The sequence below is a fragment of the Mobula hypostoma genome, chromosome 2, assembly GCF_963921235.1.
Source record: "Mobula hypostoma chromosome 2, sMobHyp1.1, whole genome shotgun sequence".
NCBI classification, from domain to species: Eukaryota; Metazoa; Chordata; class Chondrichthyes; order Myliobatiformes; family Myliobatidae; genus Mobula; species Mobula hypostoma.
This window is the reverse complement of record NC_086098.1, coordinates 85265764-85286445: the sequence shown is the minus strand read 5'-3', so window position 1 is coordinate 85286445 and position 20682 is coordinate 85265764. Positions and strand designations below refer to the sequence as shown.

The 20682-nt window shown below is 48.1% G+C and overlaps 1 protein-coding gene and 1 long non-coding RNA gene across 2 annotated transcripts in view; one reads left to right on the top strand and one right to left on the bottom strand.

Annotated features, from left to right (window-relative positions):
- Positions 1-1954, bottom strand: part of LOC134341791 (potassium channel subfamily K member 1-like) — a 34863-nt gene extending 32909 nt beyond the window's left edge. The window contains exon 1 of the mRNA XM_063039718.1: positions 978-1954. Within this exon, the coding sequence (XP_062895788.1) occupies positions 978-1344 (367 nt within the window). The 5' untranslated portion in view covers positions 1345-1954. The remainder of the gene's footprint in view (positions 1-977) is intronic.
- LOC134341797 (uncharacterized) lies at positions 1105-17555 on the top strand. The gene is made up of 3 exons (XR_010016863.1): positions 1105-1242; positions 9648-9818; positions 17315-17555. It is a non-coding gene; the product is annotated as an uncharacterized LOC134341797 (long non-coding RNA).
- The last annotated feature ends 3127 nt before the right edge of the window (positions 17556-20682 follow it).

The window sequence follows — 20682 nt, the reverse complement described above, 5'->3', positions numbered from 1 at the left end:
GGGTATGGATGGGGGGGGAGAGGAGGAGGGGGTACGGACGGGAGGGGGAGAGGAGGGGGTAAGGACGGGGGGGAGGAGGATGGGGGTATAGATGGGGGGAGAGGAGGAGGAGGGGTACAGACGGGGGAGAGAGGAGGAGGGGGTACGGACGGGGGGGAGAGGAGGAGGGGGTAGGGACGGGGGGAGAGGAGGAGGGGGTAGGGACGGGGGGAGAGGAGGATGGGGGTACGGACGGGGGGAGAGGAGGATGGGGGTATAGATGGGGGAGAGGAGGAGGAGGGGTACGGACGAGGGGTACGGACGGGGGGTAGAGGAGGACGAGGGGGACGGACGGGGGGGAGAGGAGGACGAGGGGGACGGACGGGGGGGAGAGGAGGACGAGGGGGACGGACGGGGGGGAGAGGGGGACGGACGGGGGAGAGGAGGACGAGGGGGACGGACGGGGGGGAGAGGGGGACGGACGGGGGGGAGAGGGGGACGAGGGGGACGGACGGGGGGGGAGAGGAGGACGAGGGGGACGGACGGGGGGGGAGGGGACGGACGGGGGGGGAGAGGAGGACGAGGGGGACGGATAGGGGAGAGGGTTAGGTGAGGAGAGGGACAGATGAGGGAGAGGGTTAGGTGAGGAGAGGGACGGATAGGGGTGAGGGTTAGGTGAGGAGAGGGACGGATGGGGGAGAGGGTTAGGAGAGGAGATGGATGGGGAGGAGAGGGACGGATGGGGGAGAGGGTTAGGGGAGGAGAAGGATGGGGAGAGGGTTAGGGAAGGAGGGGGACGGAGGAGGACGGGGGAGGAGGGGGACGGGGGAGGAGGGGGACGGGGGAGGAGGGGGACGGGGGAGGAGGGGGACGGGGGAGGGGAGGGATGGAGGATATAAGGGGGAAGACGGGGATGAAGGCCATGTGAGGGGTGTACTAAGACGGATGGGATACAACAGATGCCGGTAAGTGGGATGGAAGGGCCCGGCCAACCTTACCGGTGGTGGTGAGGACGGTGGCGGCGAAGAAGAGTGACGAGGTGAAGTCCCAGTTCCACTTGCCGCTGCTGTTATTCAGCGCCGACACGCCGTAGTTGTTCGCCTCCAGGACGCGGGCGAGGAAGCGCTCCAGCATGTCCGGGTCCAGGCACGGGTTGTCCTGCACGAACTGGCTCTTGAGCTGCCTCAGCTTACGGCGGAGCTCGTCCTCGTACGGCAGTTCGAGCGAGGAGAAGAGCAGGGCGCCGCAGCCCAGGTATAGCAGGTAGGCGAGGGACAGCAGGCCGAAGCCCACGCTCGACCGATTCCGGTGCAGCCAGCGAAGGCCCGAGCCCCGGCTCCCGGCCCCGCTCAGCCCCGCCGGCATCTTTGCCGCCCGGCCGATCGCTGCTCCTCGCTCCTCCGAGCGAGCAGCCTCCGCCTCCGCGCCGCAGCGCGCATTCACTCACTGACCATCTGACGTCTGCAGGTAAAGCGGGAGGGGTGGGGAGAGCAAGCAGGGTGACACCCTCGTCCCCTCCCCTCCCCACCCTCCCTTGAACCGCACACCCGGCTCGTCCCTCCCGGGATGACCTTGCTGATCGTGGCAAGGGTCGGGATGACCAGTGGAACCACAGGGGAGCAATATTCCTATCAGGAAGGATCGGGTTACAGCATCCCCTCTGGGAAGGTCAGAGCAGCAACATTCCTATCGGATTCCTCCGAAAGGGCGAGAGGAACATCATTCCAAAACTCCCACTTGGGGGACCAGCGTTCTCTCTGGGAGGAACAAGGGGAGTAACATTCCCTCAGGGAAGATCGACATTGCCTTCTGAGGGTGCGGTGTGGTATGTCCCTCCCTCCTTCACCGCTTTTTGCGGTGAGCCGCTGGATCCCCCGTGCGGAGTCTTCGGTGCTCCGGCACACGCTAATCCGGTTCTAGCCGCTTTCTACGCTCTCCAGTGCCCTGAAATTAACCAGTTGTTTCAGCATCGAGGGGGAGAAAACTCCCTTTGTAATTACAAACCCACCATTGAAAGTGTCGAAGGCCATTTCAAACCCCGGTTTACCGTTTGATCGGCGGGGTTTCACTCACACGGGAGCTCGGCTGAACCTCCCGGGTGTTCCACACCGCCTGCCGCCGATTGCTGGAAATGGACCTCAGGGAAGCTCACTGAATTTATCAGATCACTTTGCATTTGGTACTCTGCAGCGGTATGGTCACCTGTGTCACATGCTGATGTGTGAGTGTATTACTATTTGCGCACACGTGCAAATTTACCAATCTGTGCATTTTGTGTAGTGCGTGTATCTATATCATTAACCCACCGACTCCAATATGTATATTGGCTCTTACCCTTCCTTGTCTCCTGCGAGACTACTGTACCATTCTATTCCCCGTTTCTCTGTTCTATGCTCTCTTCCAATACATCTCCTACACCAATAGATCTCAATGTTCCACCAACCATGGAGTTTAGAAAACCAGAGGTAATTTCTAAAGTAAGTACATGTTCGGCACAGCATCGTGGGCCGAAGGGCCTGTATTGTGCTGTGGGGTTTCTATGTTCTTTCTAACTACCATACTATTCTTACAAGCGGTTCAACAGCAGCTTTACGAACTCCTCGCTGCCTCAGTAAAGCGGCCAACATAATCACAGGCCAGCCCAGACATTCGTCCTTCTCCCCTCTCCCTTCGGGCAGGGGAGCCTGAAAGTGCATACCACCGGGTTCAGGGATGGCTTCCGTCCCACTCTTATCAGGCTCTTCAATGTACGATGAGATGGACTTGGCGTCACAGTCTACCTCCTTATCATCTTGCACCTCATCATTTACCTACACTTAGCTTTTACACTGTATTCTGCATTGTTATTGTTCCACCTTATTCTAGTTCAATGCACTGTATTTTTTCTCTGTATCTTAGTCCACGTGACAATAATAGCCCAATACCAGTACGTACCACTATGCACAGGTGCAGTGAAAATCTTACTTGCATTAGAATCACGGCCACAACACCTCGTATCAGCAGCATTTGTCCTGATCTTGGGTTTTGGCACAAAACGTCTAGTATTTATTGCCTCCCCCCACACCACATGCTGAGTTCCTCCAGCATTTTGTGTGTGTTGCTCAGGATTTCCAGCATCTGCAGAATCTCTTCTGTTTATAAATTGAAGATAAATTATACATTCGTTTGCAAGAAAGAACAGATTTAGAACAAAGGCAGTCCATTTTAGAACAAAGTGGTCAAGGTGATGCTGAACTGAGGTAGCGATTAGGATTGTGAGGTAACTACTTGAACCTGGAGATGTGAAACTTTGGGCTTCTGAACCTCCTGTCTCTTGTACTCTTTTGTTCTCCTTTTCTGCCTTCACCTACCGCATCTTCCTCCCTTACTTCTCAAGGCCTCCTGTATCATTGTGTGTCCTCACAAACAGCACCTCATCTTTCAGCTGACTGGATTCTGTGAGTTCACTAATTGCAAGGTATCTCTGTGTAAACCTGTCTGTAATCCAGATTGGCAAAATGCTGGGTTGGGAGAGGGAGAGGAGACAGGTCAAATAGAATGATAGAGCACTACAGCACCATGGTTAGCGCGACATTATGACAGCTTGGGGCGTTCCGGAGTTCAACTCTGGCACCGTTCTGTAAGGAGTCTCTGTACGTCCTCCCCGTGGAATGTATGTAAATCATAGCTCTCCATCCATGTACTTATCCAAACTTCTCTCTGAAATCAAACCTACATCCGCTTGCAGCTCATTCCACACTCACACCACCCTCTGAGTGAAAACATTCCCTCCCGTGTTCCCCTAAAATGTTTCACCTTTCACCCTTAATCTATGACCTCTAGTTCTGGTCTCATCTAACTTCAGTGGAAAAAGTTTTCTTGCATTTACCCTCTTTATACACCTCATAATTTTGTATACCTCCATCAAATCTCCTCTCATTCTGTTCCAGGGAATAAAGCCTTAACCTGTTCAACTTTTCCCTATAGGTCCTCAAGTCCCAGCAAATGTTAGAACGTTGGGAGAGGAGGAAAACAGGAGAGACTGGAGCTTTGGAGAGATTGGTGAAGAGGCAGGTAGTGTTGAGGAAACACTTAGGATGCAGAAGGATTTAGACAGATTAGGAGAATGGGCAAGAAAGCGGCAAATGAAATACAATGTTGGAAAACGCATGGTCATGCACTTTGGTAGTAGAAATAAATGTGCGGACTATTTTCTAAACGAGGAGAAAATCCAGGAATCTGAGATGGAGAGGGATTTGGGAGTTCTTGTGCAGAACACCCTAGAGGTTAACTTGCAGGTTGAGTCGGTGGTGAGGAAGGCAAATGCCATGTTAGCAGTCATTTCAAGAAGTCCAGAATACAAAAGCAGGGAAGTGATGCTGAGGCTTTATAAGGCACTAGTGAGGCCTCACCTTGAGTAGTGTGAACAGTTTTGGACCTGTCATCTTAGAAAAGATGTGCTGGCATTGGAGAGGGTCCAGAGGAGGTTCACAAGGATGATTCCAGGAATGAAAGATGATAATTGGGTTGGAAGGATTAGTACAGGCAGTGATCGGGAGAGAATAGTTTTGAGATGGAAATGATGTAGTGTTGCTGTAATAGATACATGCATCACTTGTTTCTGCATGACTTTGGAAGGGATGCAGAGTGGGTAAGAACTGGATACAAGGTCACTTTTAACAGAATTACTGTTTACATAATATTGCAAATGTTATATTAAACTTGTCCCAGGCCAGCTCATTCTGAAATGCTTAACTCCATCTATAGTCTCTAACTGTACTTGGTACTTCCCTTTTTTGCAATTAATGGAACCCAGGGTGTATCCAATTGGCAACTGGTAACTTCCCCAGACGCGCTATTGGAGTGTGTAGTATTGTGCGCACAACATCTGCTACACTTCATACTGCTTGTCAACAGCAGGGGTTTGGGTGTTTGCAGGTTGGCGGAGACAGGAACAACTCAGCCCTGCGTTATCACTGCATTTGGTTGCGGGGCAGGATAGGTTTCTGATGTCTTCTTAGTGGGAGAGTGTTGGACAAGGGGACGTAACTATAGAATAAGAATCAGAATCAGGTTTGTTGACACTGAAATTTGCTGTACTTTTGCAGCAGCAGTGCAGTGCAATACACACAAATTACTCTTAACTTACAAAAAACAAATAAGTATTGCAAAAGAGATTGTGTTCATGGATTCAGGGACCATACAGAAATGTGATGATGGAGGAGAAGAAGCTGTTTTTGGATAGTTGTCTGTGCATCTTCAGGCTCCTGTACCTCCTGCCCAATGGTAGTAACAAGAAGGTGGCATATCCTGGATAGTGAAGGTCCTGAATGGATGCACTGCCTTCTGGAGGCATTGCTTCTTCAAGATATCCTCGGTGGTAGGGAGGGCTATACCTGTGGTGGAGCTGACCGAGTCAGCAACTCGGCAACCTCTCGAGATCCTGCGTATTGGAGACTCCCACACCAGGCTCAATGCTCTCCACTATAGAATCCACTATACTACTACACTACACTATCCCTTATATATAGAATCCACTCAACTATAGAATCTATAGAAATATGAGAGCCTTTAGTGACGTACCAAATCTCCTCATGAAGTTGAACCTCTGCCCGTCCTTCTTCATGATTGTATCAATGTGTTGAGACCTGGACAAATCCTCCGTGGTACTGCTCATTAAACATTGAAGTACGTAGGGAGGGTGGTATTCTCTTCCCCCAAGGGTTGTGTTAGCTGATTTATCAGAGGTATTTAAAGCAGTGGCAGATTCAGAGCTCTCAATTCCCTGACTTAAGGGATCAGGAAAGTTCTGGGGAACTAGCACAGAAAAAAGTTAGGGAGAGCATAGATCAGCCATGATCATATTGAATGGTGGAACAGGACTGAGGGGCTGAATGGCCTCCTCTCGCTCCTATTTTCTCACATTCATGTGCTTTAATTTGCAGCTGGCCTGTAGCACATGTTCCTTGGCTCCTCATCCTCTAGCAACCCAATCAAATAAAAACCTCTTCGTCTAAGGCTTGAAATTTGTAACCAATTTCAGCCCCAGTAAACTTTTTTTTGTGTGTGAAAGGGACTTGCAGATTCCCAGCATTTTTTTCTGACACTCCGGGAGTAAGCCAGTTCTGATTTTAAGATGTTGCCCTTGCACCCTGAACCATCCTGCTCAGGCAGATAGTGTCGTTCTCTCTCCTGTCTGCTTCTTTATTCTTACCCACTGCCCATTAGTCCTGCCAAAAGGTTTCGACCCAAAACGTTGACTCTGCTTTTTTTCCATTGATGCTGCCTGGCCTGCTGAGTTCCTTCAGCGTTTTGTGTGTGTTGCTCTGAATTTCCAGCACCTGCAGGTTTTCTCTTGTTTGTGAAACCATTGCACCCCTGATGTTTAGGGCAGCAATGAAGCTCCTCTGTCTGGTGGTGGTCAGGATTTCCTTCATCATGGCAATATCTTCCTCTTTGTTTTCACTACTCTCAGTCACACGTCCCAAGTACAGACTCAGGAATACTTCAGGAATGAAAGGGTTACCATATGAGGAATGCCTGGCAGCTCTTGGGCTGTATTCCCTGCAGTTCAGGGAAATGAGGGGGGATCTTATAGAAACATTCTGAATGTTAAAAGGCCTGAACAGATTAGATATGGCAAAGCTATTTCCCATGGTAGGGAATTCTAGGACAAGAGGGCACGACTTCAGGATTGAAGGACATCCTTTTAGAACTGCGATACGGAGAAATTACTTTAGTCAGAGGGTGGTAAATTTGTGGATTTTGTTGCCATGAGTGGCTGTGGAGGCCAGGTCATTGGGTGTATTTAAGGCAGAGATGGATAGGTTCTTGATTAGCCAGGGCATCAAAGGGTATGGGGTGAAAGCAGGGGAGTGGGGATGACTGGATCAGCCCATGATTGAATTGTGGAGCGGACTCGATGGACCGAATGGCCTACTTCTGCTCCTACATCTTATGGTCTTATGGAATACCATCGCACTCAGATGTAGAAGGATTCTTCATTGCTCTTGCCGTAACAATTTTGTTTTACCAGTCAGGGTTGTTAGCCCTGAGCTGAACCCCCGAAGCTGGAGGACTGATGGACCGCTCTTAGTCTGGCTTCTACCCTTTGACCTGTTTGCTGTGGGTGACCCTACCAAGAACCAAAGTGTAAAGCCCTGACTCCAGCCAACATGGCTGTCTGGGTCATTGAACGCTAAACGCTAAACCGTGACAAGGTTGCAATCCTCGTGGAGGAGCTTCTTCATTCAGTCTCACCTTAATCTTCTGTACCCAAGGAAACAAGGTCCTCGTCTCTCTAGTTATGACCCTCGTAGTTACAGTATAACCCTTGTGGTTCTGATATCATTAAAAGTGCGGAGATTATTGGCCCATTCAATATCAGGAACCATTTTATAGGGTGGTTGCAATTCTTAAGAAAAAGCGTTTTACAAGGGTGGCAATGTGCCAACAGAGATCCCTGGTACAACACCTGTGTTTGACTTTATTTGCGTGCCTGTGCAGCCAGTGATTAGATTAGCTTTATTGGTCACAGGTACATCAAAACACAGTGAAATGCATCATTTGTGTCAATGGCCAATGCCGTCCAAGCATTGTGCCTGCAAAGGTGGCCGTGCTTTTAGCTCCAGCATAGCCTGCTCACAACTTACTAACCCTAACTCATATGTTTCTGGAATTTGGGAGGAAACTGAAGCACCCAGAGGGGGGAAAGCGTACAAACTCCTTATCGACAGTGGTGGGAATCGAACCCCAATCAGTAATCGCTGGCACTGAAGAGAAGTGCACTAAGGCACCTTTCGCTTCCATGGAGTTGTAGGTGAAGGATGCAGAGAGGAAGAGAGCTGTCCTTGGCAAGGTTGAAGAGGGAGAGAGAGGTCTAAGATGGGCAACGATGGCAGGGAAAGGTCTCTTTGGCCACACTTTGGTGACATCAGTCTGTCGCACACTCAACGCTTTAGGGATAGGTTCTTCCCCTCCGCCATCGTACTTATGAATGAATCATGAACCCATGAACATTATCTGACTTTTTGATGTCTTTTTGCGCTACTTGTTTATTCTTTATATTTCTCATTCTAATTTATGGTAATGTTTATGTCTTGCACTGTACTGCTGCTGCAGATGTTAGTGTTAATAAATATGACTCTGATTCTGTTAAATTCTAATAAAGTCTATTGATTCCGATGGGACTTGGCTTCTGATAGTGATAGGAGGCTGGTCTGGTCACATACAGGGAATGTGGGCTGCCCTACATAATGAAGACAAAAGAATTGTTTTGTCTCTTCATGATCTCAGGGTATTCCAGTTCTGAAGGAAATTTTTCAAGTTGCAGTCACGATTGTACTGTGAGAAACATATTGCATGGTTTAGGCACTACAAGATTCCACAAGCAACGGTGTGGTAAGATAACAAGATCACTTACTACCATTTCCCTGGCTGCTGAATGAAAATCATAATCAAATCCAGGAAGGAGTTCTGGAGAAACTCTTTGACTCAGTATACTTGGCTGAGTACTGAAAACCTGTGTTAATCAACTGGCTAGAGTGTTTATAGGTCATAAGACCATAAGATACAGGAGCAGAAGTAGGCCATTCGGCCCATCGAGTCTACTTTGCCATTCAATCATGGGCTGATCCAATTCCTCCAGTCATCCACACTCCCCTGCCTTCTCCCCATACCCTGGCTAATCAAGAACCTGTTTGTCTCTGCCTTAAATGCACCCAGTGACTTGGATATGAATTTATGGATATCTTCAACCTCTCGCTTCGGCAGTGTGAGGTACCCACCTGCCCAGTCTATAATGGGCAAAGCCCCTCCCACCACTGAGCACATTTACAAGGAGTGCTGTCACAAGAAAGCAGCATCTATCATCAAGAATCCCCTCCATAGGGGCCATGCTCTCTTCTCACTACTGCCATTGAGAAGGAGGTACAGGAGCCTTGGGTCCCACATCACCAGGTTCAGGTACAGTTTTTACCCTTCAAGCATCAGGCTCCTGAACCGATGTGGATAACTTCACTCAACTCAACTGACTCCACAATCTATGAACACCTTACACTTCATGTTTTTAATGTTATCTTTTTTACTTCTACAATTTCAGAATCAGAATCACGTTTAATATCACCAGCGTATGTCGTGAAACTTGTTGTCTTTGTGGCAGCAGGACGATGCAATGCATAATAACGGAAAAAAATGTGAAATTATGGTAAGCAAAAGTAGAAATGAAAGAAGTAGGGAGGTAGTGTTCATGGATTCAATGCCCATTCAGAAATCAGCTGTCCTTGAATCACAGAGTGTGTGCCTTCAGGCTTCTGCACCTCCTTCCCGACAGTAACAATGAGAAGGGGGCATACCCTGGGTGATGGGGGTCTTACTGGTGGATGCCCTCCTGGATAAAAGAGACTAGTGCCCAAGTTGGACCCAATAAGTATACAACTCTGCAGCTTATTTTGAACCTGTACAGTAGCCCATCACCACCTCTCAGCCCCATACCAGATGGCGATGCAGCCCAATAGCTGCAAGAAAATGAATCTTAAGGTAGTACATGGCAAGATATACTGTAAGTGATTTGATAATAGACTTTACTTTATAGAGGCGGAGTTAAGATGGCGCCAAACAGCGACTCCTTTACTTGCATCTTCGGAAACAGCTCTATTTCCATCTTTAATATCTCTATATTTCCCTTTCAGGGTTCTTTTGAAGACCCTGACCTGGAGTTACACGCAGCTTCGGTTCTCTGCAGGAATGGGACCCGTTCTCGGGGTTTGAGGGCCAGCCGATGTTCTCATGGGTCAGCCTGAGAGTCTCGATCGTGTTCGGAAGCCTAAGATCTCGGGGCTCTGGAGACGGGCAGATCAAGGGTCAGTGTCACGGCAGGAGACTTGTGTGTTGTTGGGGAGGCCGGAAGATCTTTCGCTGTGGGCCCGAAGACCCAAGGTCTTTGTGATCTTCGGGCACAGAACTTGTAAAAAGCGACGAAATAGACTTTTTAAGATCGTAAACCAGCGGGTTGTTGTAATGTCTCCTGCTGGCTGCGAAAATGGGGGACAGCTCCCTCTCCCTTATTAGGGAGAGAGAATCTGTGGGTTGCCGAATGCTGGATGAAATGTAGTAGTCTTTGGGGTAACTGCAAGGTCTGTGTCTTGGCTATCGCCTAGCTCACGCTTGTGCTCAGTAGCGAGTGCGTTTTTGTTTTGCAGGTGGGGGAGGGAGGATTGTTGCTCGCCGCTGCTTACACGCGGGAGGGGAGAGTTAGGGGGGCAGACTTTGGGGTTCTCACGTACAACTCGTTCATTCTTTGGGGTATTTCTCTGTTTTTGTGGGTGCTTTGCAAAGAGAAAGCATTTCAGGATGTATATTGTATACATTTCACTGACATTAGGTTGATCCTTTGAACTTTGACTTTGAGTGAGGGAGTTGCTCTGTGCGGGAGCAATGAAGGTGAATGGTGTGGACCCAACTAATGGGGAGTAGGAGAGCACAGGAACAGGAATAAGGGGCAACTCATAGGAGGTGCACACTTTGGCATTAGATGGTGATTAGCCTGAATGGTTCCAGACGTTAACATGAAGTGTCACCTCACCTAGCAGCTCACTTACCACCCCACCAGGGATAGGGTTCCTCTTGTCCTCACCTGTCACCCCACCAGGGATAGGGTTCCTCTTGTCCTCACCTGTCACCCCACCAGGGATAGGGTTCCTCTTGTCCTCACCCACCACCCCACCAGGGATAGGGTTCCTCTTGTCCACACCTGTCACCCCACCAGGGATAGGGTTCCTCTTGTCCTCACCTGTCACCCCACCAGGGATAGGGTTCCTCTTGTCCTCACCCACCACCCCACCAGGGATAGGGTTCCCCTTGTCCTCACCTGTCACCCCACCAGGGATTGGGTTCCCCTTGTCCTTACCTGTCACTCCACCAGGGATATGTTTCCTCTCTCTTGTCCTCACCTGTCACTCCACCAGGGATAGGGTTCCTCTCTCTTGTCCTCACCTGTCACCCCACCAGGGATAGGGTTCCCCTTGTCCTTACCTATCACCCCACCAGGGATAGGGTTCCTCTCTCTTGTCCTCACCTGTCACCCCACCAGGGATAGGGTTCCTCTTGTCCTCACCCACCACCCCACCAGGGATAGGGTTCCCCTTGTCCACACCTGTCACCCCACCAGGGATAGGGTTCCCCTTGTCCTCACCTGTCACCCCACCAGGGATAGGGTTCCCCTTGTCCTTACCTGTCACTCCACCAGGGATATGTTTCCTCTCTCTTGTCCTCACCTGTCACCCCACCAGGGATAGGGTTCCTCTCTCTTGTCCTCACCTGTCACCCCACCAGGGATAGGGTTCCCCTTGTCCTTACCTATCACCCCACCAGGGATAGGGTTCCTCTCTCTTGTCCTCACCTGTCACCCCACCAGGGATATGTTTCCTCTCTCTTGTCCTCACCTGTCACCCCACCAGGGATAGGGTTCCCCTTGTCCTTACCTACCACCCCACCAGGGATAGGGTTCCCCTTGTCATTACCTGTCACTCCACCAGGGATAGAGTTCCTCTCGCTTGTCCTCACCTGTCACCCCACCAGGGATATGTTTCCTCTCTCTTGTCCTCACCTGTCACCCCACCAGGGATTGGGTTCCCCTTGTCCTTACCTATCACCCCACCAGGGATAGGGTTCCTCTCTCTTGTCCTCACCCACTGCCCCACCAGGGATAGGGTTCCTCTTGTCCTCACCTGTCACCACAGCAGGGATAGGGTTCCTCGTCCTCACCTGTCGCCCCATCAGGGATAGGGTTCCTCACCCTTGTCCTCACCTGTCACCCCACCAGGGATAGGGTTCCTCTCTCTTGTCCTCACCTGTCACCCCACCAGGGATAGGGTTCCCCTTGTCCTTACCTGTCACTCCACCAGGGATAGAGTTCCTCTCGCTTGTCCTCACCTGTCACCCCACCAGGGATATGTTTCCTCTCTCTTGTCCTTACCTGCCACCCCACCAGGGATTGGGTTCCCCTTGTCCTTACCTATCACCCCACCAGGGATAGGGTTCCTCTCTCTTGTCCTCACCCACTGCCCCACCAGGGATAGGGTTCCTCTTGTCCTCACCTGTCACCACAGCAGGGATAGGGTTCCTCGTCCTCACCTGTCGCCCCATCAGGGATAGGGTTCCTCACCCTTGTCCTCACCTGTCACCCCACCAGGGATAGGGTTCCTCTCTCTTGTCCTCACCTACCACCCCACCAGGGATAGGGTTCCTCTTGTCCTCACCTGTCACCACACCAGCTTCCCTGTCCAGCACATAATTCTTCATAACTTCTGCCATCTTCAATGGGATCCCACCACCAAGCACATCTTTCCCTCTTCCCCCACCCCACCACTCTCTGCTTTCCGCAGGGATCACTCCCTACGTGACTCCCTTGTCCATTCATCCCTCCCCACTGATCTCCCTCCTGGCACTTAGGTTTGCAAGCGGAACAAGTGCTACAGCCGCCCCTATACCTCCTCCCTCACTACCATCCAGGGCCCCAAACAGTCCTACCAGGTGAGGCGACACTTCACCTGTGAGTCTGTTGGGGTCACGTACTGTACCTGGTGCTCCCAGTGTGGCCTCCTGTATATCGGTGAGACTGGATGCAGATTTGGAGACGGCTTTGCTGAGTACCTACGCTCCGTCCACCAGGAAAAGCGGGATCTCCCAGTGATTACCCACTTCAATTCTACTTCCCATTCCAATTTGGACAAGTCAGCCCACGGCCTCCTCTATTACCGCAATGAGACCACATTCAGGTTGGAGGAGCAACTCTCTATATTCTGTCTGGGTAGCCTCCAACTTGATGCTATGAACATCGATTTCTTGAACTTCCTGGTAAGAGTACCCCCCCCCCCATCTTCACCATTCTCCTTCCCCATTTCCCTCTCTCACCTTACCTGCCCATCACCTCCCTCTGGTGCTCCTCCCCCTTTCCTTTCTTCCATGGCCTTCTGTCCTCTCCTAACGGACTCCCCCTTCTCCAGCCCTTTATCTCTTTCACCAATCTACTTCTGAACTCTTTACTTCACTCCTCCCCCTCTCCTGGTTTCACCTCTCACCTACGACCTTGTACTTCTTCCTCCCCTCCCCCATCTTCTTACTCTGACTCCTCATCTTTTTTCCCAGTCCTGATGAAGGGTCTCGGCTGAAACCGTAGACTGTTTACTCTTTTCCATTGATGCTGCCTGGCCTGCTGAGTTCCTCCTGCATTTCGTGTGTGGGTAAGGTTAATCCACTTTTTCCTACAAATGTGTGGTGCAGGGTACTGTATATTGACTGGTTGCATTACAGCCTGGCATGGAAACGCCAATGTTTTTGAACGGAAAATCTTACAAAAAGTAGTGGATACGGCCCAGTCCATCACGGGTAAAGCCCTCCCCAGCAAAGAGCACGCCTACACAGAGCACTATCACGGGAAAGCAGCATCCATCATCAAGGAACCCCATCATCCAGGCAATGCCCTCTCGCTGCTGCCATCAGGAAGAAGGTACAGGAGCGTCAGCACCCACACCACCAAGTTCAGGGACAAATAGTACCCCTCGACCATTTGACTCTTGAACCAGAGAGGATAACGTCACTGAACTGTTCCCACAACTTGTGGGCTGACTTCCAAGGGCTCTTCATCTCCTGTTCTTGATATTTATTTCTTGTTTATTACTTGTTTTTTTCTCTTTTATGTTTGTACAACTTGGTGTCTTTTGCCCATGGGTTTTGTTCTGTCCTGTGGGGTGTAGTCTTTCATTGTTTCTATTGTGTTTCTTGGATATATTGTGTATGCCTGCAAGAAAATGGATCTCAGGGTTGTATATGTTGACATATATGTACTTTGATAATAAATTTGCTTTGAACTTTTTTGATCTTGGTTGAGTCCTAGGATCCAGATTGGGTCCAATCCAGCTGGGAGTACATTTGCAGCATCTGCAGAGCTGTGCACACAAGAATTCTTTCTGTCGGACTGTTCACCGTATGTCCTCAGTAAGGTGAATTAGTAAGTGATATCCTCGATATCAGATAACAGCAAACATCCATGTGGACTGCAGAGGTTTAATCTGACCCTGTGATTGCAGGATAACCTAGCTCTCTCTACTGCGAGGAGCACCGTCAAATGGCTGGAGAACCTGAGAAGGTCAGGCAGCATCTATGGAGGGGAAAAGCAGTTGACATTTCAGGCCGAGACCCTTCATCAGGGCTGCAGAATTCCATGGCATGCTGTTACTGCTGTGGTTGAAATTTACAGCCCACTAGCAGGCATTCGGCCCATCAACTGCATGATGGTGCTGTACTCCACACGTGCCATCTTGTCCTTCTGCCCCTCTCCCTTCACACCATGTTGCAGTCTAGACGAAGGGTCTTGATCCAAACCATAAACTATCTATTTCCCTCCATGGATGCTGCTCGACCTGTTGTGTTCTAACAGCAGCTCTTTTTGTTTTGCTCCCGATTCTAACGCTTGCTTGTGTCTCTATTTTCCTTCTCCACTGCATCGTTCACCAGAGTATATGCTCAGGAAAGTGAAATCTTGTCGCTCTGACCGTCTCAATCCCAGCCCGGCAACCTGACTTCATGGGATGCCATCTTCCTGGATCTGGGATCTCTGCAGGTGGAAGGAGGAGCCCAGTGCTGAATTGTCGGCTGCCTAGTGGTTGAGGGAAATGTTGAATAGGGAGACGGCTTTCCTCTTCCAGTACTTCTTCAGGGGATTGGTGGCTTTGGGCTTCCGGCACAGAGGCCTGGGTGGGGCAGGTTAGCAATGGTCACATTGAGTTTACTATCATCCCATGTAGTAATGTACAATGTATTATACATTACCGTACAATGAAGAGCTTGTCTCGCACACCGTGTGTACAGATCAAATCATTACACAGAGCACTGCGCTAGAACAAGGTAAAACAATAACAATGCAGAATAAAGTGCAACAGCTACAAAGAAAATGCAGCGCAGGTAGTCACTAAAGAGCAAGATCATAAAGAGGTGGATTGTGAGACCAAAACACTCCTCTTATGTTAACACTTTAATTCCCAGGATCATTCTCATGAACCTCCTCTGGACTCTCTCCAACGCCAACATCCCCTTTAGATATGGGGCCCAAAGCTGCTCACACTATTTAAAGTGCAGTTTGACTAGCGGCTTATAAAGTCTCAGCATTATATTCTTGCTTTTGTATTCTATTGCTCTCGAAATGAATGCTGGCATTGCATTTGTCTTCCTTTGCACTGACTCAACCTGCCAGTTAACCTTAGGAAGTCCTTTTGCACCTTCGATTTCTGAGTTTGCTCCCAGTTTAGAAAATAGTCTGCCCTTTCTTCATTCTACGTTTTGTCCAAGGAGACTTTGGGCTGGGTGGGGGTGGTGGAGGGCAAGACTGAGCTGCCGATCTTGTGGACGGCACGGTAGCATAGCGGTTATGGAACGCTTTACCGCGCCAGCGGTCCGAGTTCAATTCCTGCCACTGTCTGTAAGGAGTTTGTACGTTCTCCCCGTGACCATCTGGGTTTCCTCCGAATGCTCTGGTTTCCTCCCACATTCCAAAGACACACTGTTAGTGTTAGCGTTAATAAGTTGACACCGGAAGCAGAGCGACACTTGCAGGCTGCACCCAGCACATCCTTGGAGTGTATTCGCCCTTGACACCAAAAGTGACACATTTCACTGCATGTTTCAACACTTTTCAATATAAATATGGCAAATTGGGCTCATCCTTATCTTTAATCTTTTTCTTAAATGTTCATCAAAGTTCAGGTCAGGTAGGGTCAGTCTGTAGCAGCAGGAAATGTGAGTAAAGAAATAATGGGAATGAAGGCATGGAGACCTTGTATTCTCATTTTATACTGCAAACTCGTTTACATAGGACAGGCAACATCTATGGATGGAAATGGATAAACGGTCAACGTTTCAGACTGAGACCCTTCATCGGGACAGGAAAGGAAGAGAAAAGAAGCCAGAGTAAGGAGGTGGGGGGATGGGGAGAGAAAAAGCCAGAAGGTGAGGGGTCAAGTCAGGTGGGTGGGGAGGAAAGATGAAAGGGGAACCAGAGTGGTGAATGGAAGAGAAGAGAGAAAGAAGGGGAAAAATTACTGGAAATTAGACTCCTTCTCCTTACCTTTTCCTCCATTTACCATTCTGGTTTCCCTCTCACCTCTCCTCTTCTCCTCATCTACCCATCACCTCGCCCTGGTGCCCCTCCTCCTTCCCTTTCTCCCATGGTCCACGCTCCTCTCCTATCAGATTCCTTCTTCTTCAGCCCTTTACCTCTTCCACCTATCACCTCCCTGCTTCTTACTTCTTCCCATCTTCCCCCACCCACTTGGCCTGGCTTCTCCCCCGTCCTTTCCAGTGCTGATGGAGGGTCTCAGCCTGAACCGGCGACTGTTTATCCCTCTCCGTAGATGCTGCCTGACCCGCTGAGTTCCTCCAGCATTGTCTGTGTGTTGCTCCGGATTTCCAGCATCTGCAGAATCTCCTGTGTCTACGATGGTTAGTATTGGCTTAGAGTGTAAAATGGTTATTTTTCTCACATGCTTGCTTATATTTTTATACAATCATATGCCTGTATATACATGTAATTATCCAGTAATTGAAGTGTAGCTGATTCTGTACTTCTCTAGAAGCTTCTTAGTTTTCCTGCAGCAGGCATCACAGCACTTGCACCTGGTTGTTGTTATCACTGGAATGCCTTGATATCTGTCTAGTGTGAGATAGGATGGCATAACACTTTCCAGTACCAATGATCACGATTGGTGTTCAATTCCCCTCGCTGACTGTACCTTCTCCCTGTGACCACGTGGGTTTCCTCTGGGTGCTCCAGTCTCCTCCCACACTCCAAAGACGTAGGAGTTAGTGTAATTGAGTTGTGGGCATGCTGTGTTGGCGCAGGAATATAGTGACACTTGCAGTCCGCTCCTCAGCGCATCTTGGGCTGTGTTGGTGTTCAATGTAACAGCGCAGTTCACTGTTTGTTTTTGACGTTTCAAGGACATATGACAAATAAAGTTCACCTTATAAAAAACTTAGTTTTTACGATAAGATGACCTCGCCTTCTTTGTGCTTTTCCTTGTTTCGTTATTCATTCTTGTTACACGTAATAAAACAGCTGTAAGTCTTGTTTATCATTCTTGACTTCAGAATAACCTTTAGATCGTAAAATCAGCAGGATCCAACATTAGATAAGTGAATCTTATCTGATGGGAACAGTCTGTGAATGACAAGGACAGCCTTGATTTATGCTGCCATGACCATCTCGGGCTAACAAAGAAGTCAAAGTCAAAGTGTAATTTATTATGGAAGTACATATGTGACACCATATACCTGTACTACCTTGACTTTCTTTTTCTTGCAGGCACTTACAGGAAAATAAAGAAATACGATAGAATATATGGAAAACTGCAAAAGAAGACAAGCTGTGCAATAAAAAACAGTGAGAACATGAGCTGAAAAGTGTCTGTAGGTTGTGGAATCGTTGTAAGGTTGAAGTGGGTGAAGTTATCCTTGTTGGTTCAGGAGTCTGGTGGTTGAAGGGTAATAACTGTTCCTGAACCTGGTGGCGTGGGACATCGGATGCCTGTACCTCCTGCAGGAAGAAAGCACGGTTTGATGCTGGGGGTCCCAGATGATGGATGCTGCTTTCTTGTGGCAGCGCTCCACGCCAATGTGCTCCATGTTGAGGAGGGCTTTTCCTGTGATGGGCTGCGCTGTGTCCACCACACCACTCTCTGTAGACTGGGAACTGGTGTTTCCATTCCAGGCCCTGACGCAACCAGTTAGGATACTCTCCCCTCTACATCTATAGAAGTTTGTCAAAGTTTTTGGTGACATGTCGAACCTACGGAAGTTTACTTAAAAACATTGAAAGGCTTAGATAGAGTGGATGTTATCTATAGTGGGGGAGTCTTTTCAATCTTTTTATTAGTTTCATAATGACAAACATACCATAATATTGATGCAAAGTTGTTGGGATTACATTGTTATGATTAACATAGTTAGATATAACCTCAGTTAACACATGGGTGTTAAACCTCCCAATCATACAGGATGCAAATGTAATAAACAAAAAAAGAAAAATATAGAAAAAAAATCATGAAAAAGGAGAAAAATATATATATACCCCAAAAGAAAAACTAACCTAAACAGTATTAATCAACTAAACTAAGAGGAAAAAAAGACATGGGTTGTTCTATAACATCAAAAAAAAAGGAACCATTAGTGTCGACGGCTCCGCTCCTCTCAACATATATTAAAAAGGAATAGAATAAGTTTGGAAAAGGTCAAATTACATCATATGAAAATGTTGAATAAATGGCCTCCAAGTCTTTTCGATTTAACAGAGGGATCAAAAATAACGCTTCTAATTTTTTCCAAATTTAAACACAACGTAGTTTGAGAGAACCAATGAAATGTGGTGGGAGGATTAATCTCTTTCCAATTCAGCAGAATGGATCTTCTAGCCATTAATGTAACAAATGCAATCATCTGGCGAGCTGAAGAGGTTAAATGACTTGATTCTATCATTGGTAACCCAAAAATTGCAGTAACAGGGTGAGGTTGTAAATCAATATTCAGAACAGTTGAAATAATATCAAAAATATCTTTCCAATATTTTTTCAAAAAAGGACATGACCAAAACATATGAGTTAAAGAAACTATCTCAAAGTGGCATCTATCACATACAGAATTTATATGTATAGTGGGGGAGTCTAAGACCAGAGAGCACAACCTCAGAGTAGAAGGACATTCTTTCAGAACAGAGATGAGGAGGTATTTCTTTAGCCAAAGGGTGGTGAATTCATTGCCACAGACAGACGCAGAGGCCAAGTCATCGGGTATATTTAAAGAGAAGGTTGATAGGTTCTTGCTTAGTACGGGCATCAAAGGTTATAGGAGAGGACAGGAGAATGGGGTTGAGAGGAATAATAAATCAGCCATGTTGGAGCAGAGTTAATGTGCTGAATGGTCTTTTGGTCTACAATTCTACAAAAAATTTGCATACTAAACAGGTGATTATGCAAACTGTAAGCAAGCATAAAGAAAGTTAAAATACAAGAAAAATAGCAATGTGAACCTCTTTAAACAGTTCTCCTATAAAAGTGAAGGACTGACCTAATTTGATTTCCTAGGTCAGACGGGCAGTGAGTAATGTTGTCTGGTGCCTTGGGACACTCGCTAGAGAAGCGATGAGGTGTCGTGATTTTTGCAAACTCTTCTTTTGTATCAGATGGAAATAGCCTGCAACACTTTCGCTGTAGCAGTAAGCAAGCAGTGTTATCTTACAATAACCTTTACAAGGTGCCGACTCTAGTTCGCCTGGCCTGTGAATGTCTATAGGGAAATGGTGCCAACTGGCACATTCCAGGATGCAGGAGGACACGATGCGGGACACTCACACACACACACACACACACTCACTCACTCTCTCTCTCTCTCTCTCTCTCTCACACACACACACACACCTCCCCCACAGCCACTACTTTATCATTTCCTGTCATGTAGACCATAAGACCATAAGACAAAGGAGCAGAAGTAGGCCATTCGGCCCTCGAGTCTGTTCCGCCATTTTATCATGAGCTGATCCATTTTATCCTATTTAGTCCCACTGCCCCACCTTCTCACCATAACCTTTGATGCCCTGGCTACTCAGATACCTATCAATCTCTGCCTTAAATACACCCAATGACTTGGCCTCCACTGCTGCCCGTGGCAACAAATTCCATAGATTCACCACCCTTTGACTAAAAAAATTTCTTCGCATTTCTGTTCTGAAAGGGCGCCCTTCAATCCTGAAGTCATGCCCTCTCGTACTAGACTCCCCCATCATGGGAAACAACTTTGCCACATCCACTCTGTCCATGCCTTTTAACATTCAAAATGTTTCTATGAGGTCTCCCCTCATTCTTCTAAACTCCAAGGAATACAGTCCAAGAGCGGACAAACGTTCCTCATATGTTAACCCTCTCATTCCCGGAATCATTCTGGTGAATCTTCTCTGTACCCTCTCCAACGTCAGCACATCCTTTCTTAAATAAGGAGATCAAAACTGCCCACAGTACTCCAAGTGAGGTCTCACCAGCGCCTTATAGAGTCTCAACATCACATCCCTGCTCCTATACTCTATTCCTCCAGAAATGAATGCCAATGTACAGACACTCCTGTGCCTAACATCACTACAGACACACAATCAGTCCATGTATCGTTGTTATCTTATGTACTTATATTTATTGTGTTCTTTATCCCATTGGGCTTTTTTTTTGTGCTGAATTGGATCCAGAGTAACAATTATTTGGTTCTCCTTTATGCCTGTTTGCTGGAAATGACATTAAACAACTGAATCTTGAATCTTTTGAACCACAGGCAAAACAACAATCAAAGTTACCTAGAGTGCAGGTTTTTAATGTCAGTGGGTTGCCTGTTGTGAACTTCCACACCAGAATTCTGCCTCCATTGAAAAATATGAGCTCCTGCAGTTATGATCTGCGACAAAGTTAATGTTAATTTTCAAATATAATAAATTTCAAGTTTAAATAGTCGGCTGCTTTGGAGGATGCAATTGGCCTCGGACTTCCCCTGCCCCATCTGAGACAACCCCGCCCAATGTGAGATCCCTGGCACTAGGCCTAGAAGTCTAGACTCGCCGACTCGCAAATGGAGGGAGTCACCAACTCTCGCTTCCCCTGCCCGCTCGGAACTCCGATCCCCGAACCTGCTGACCTGTGG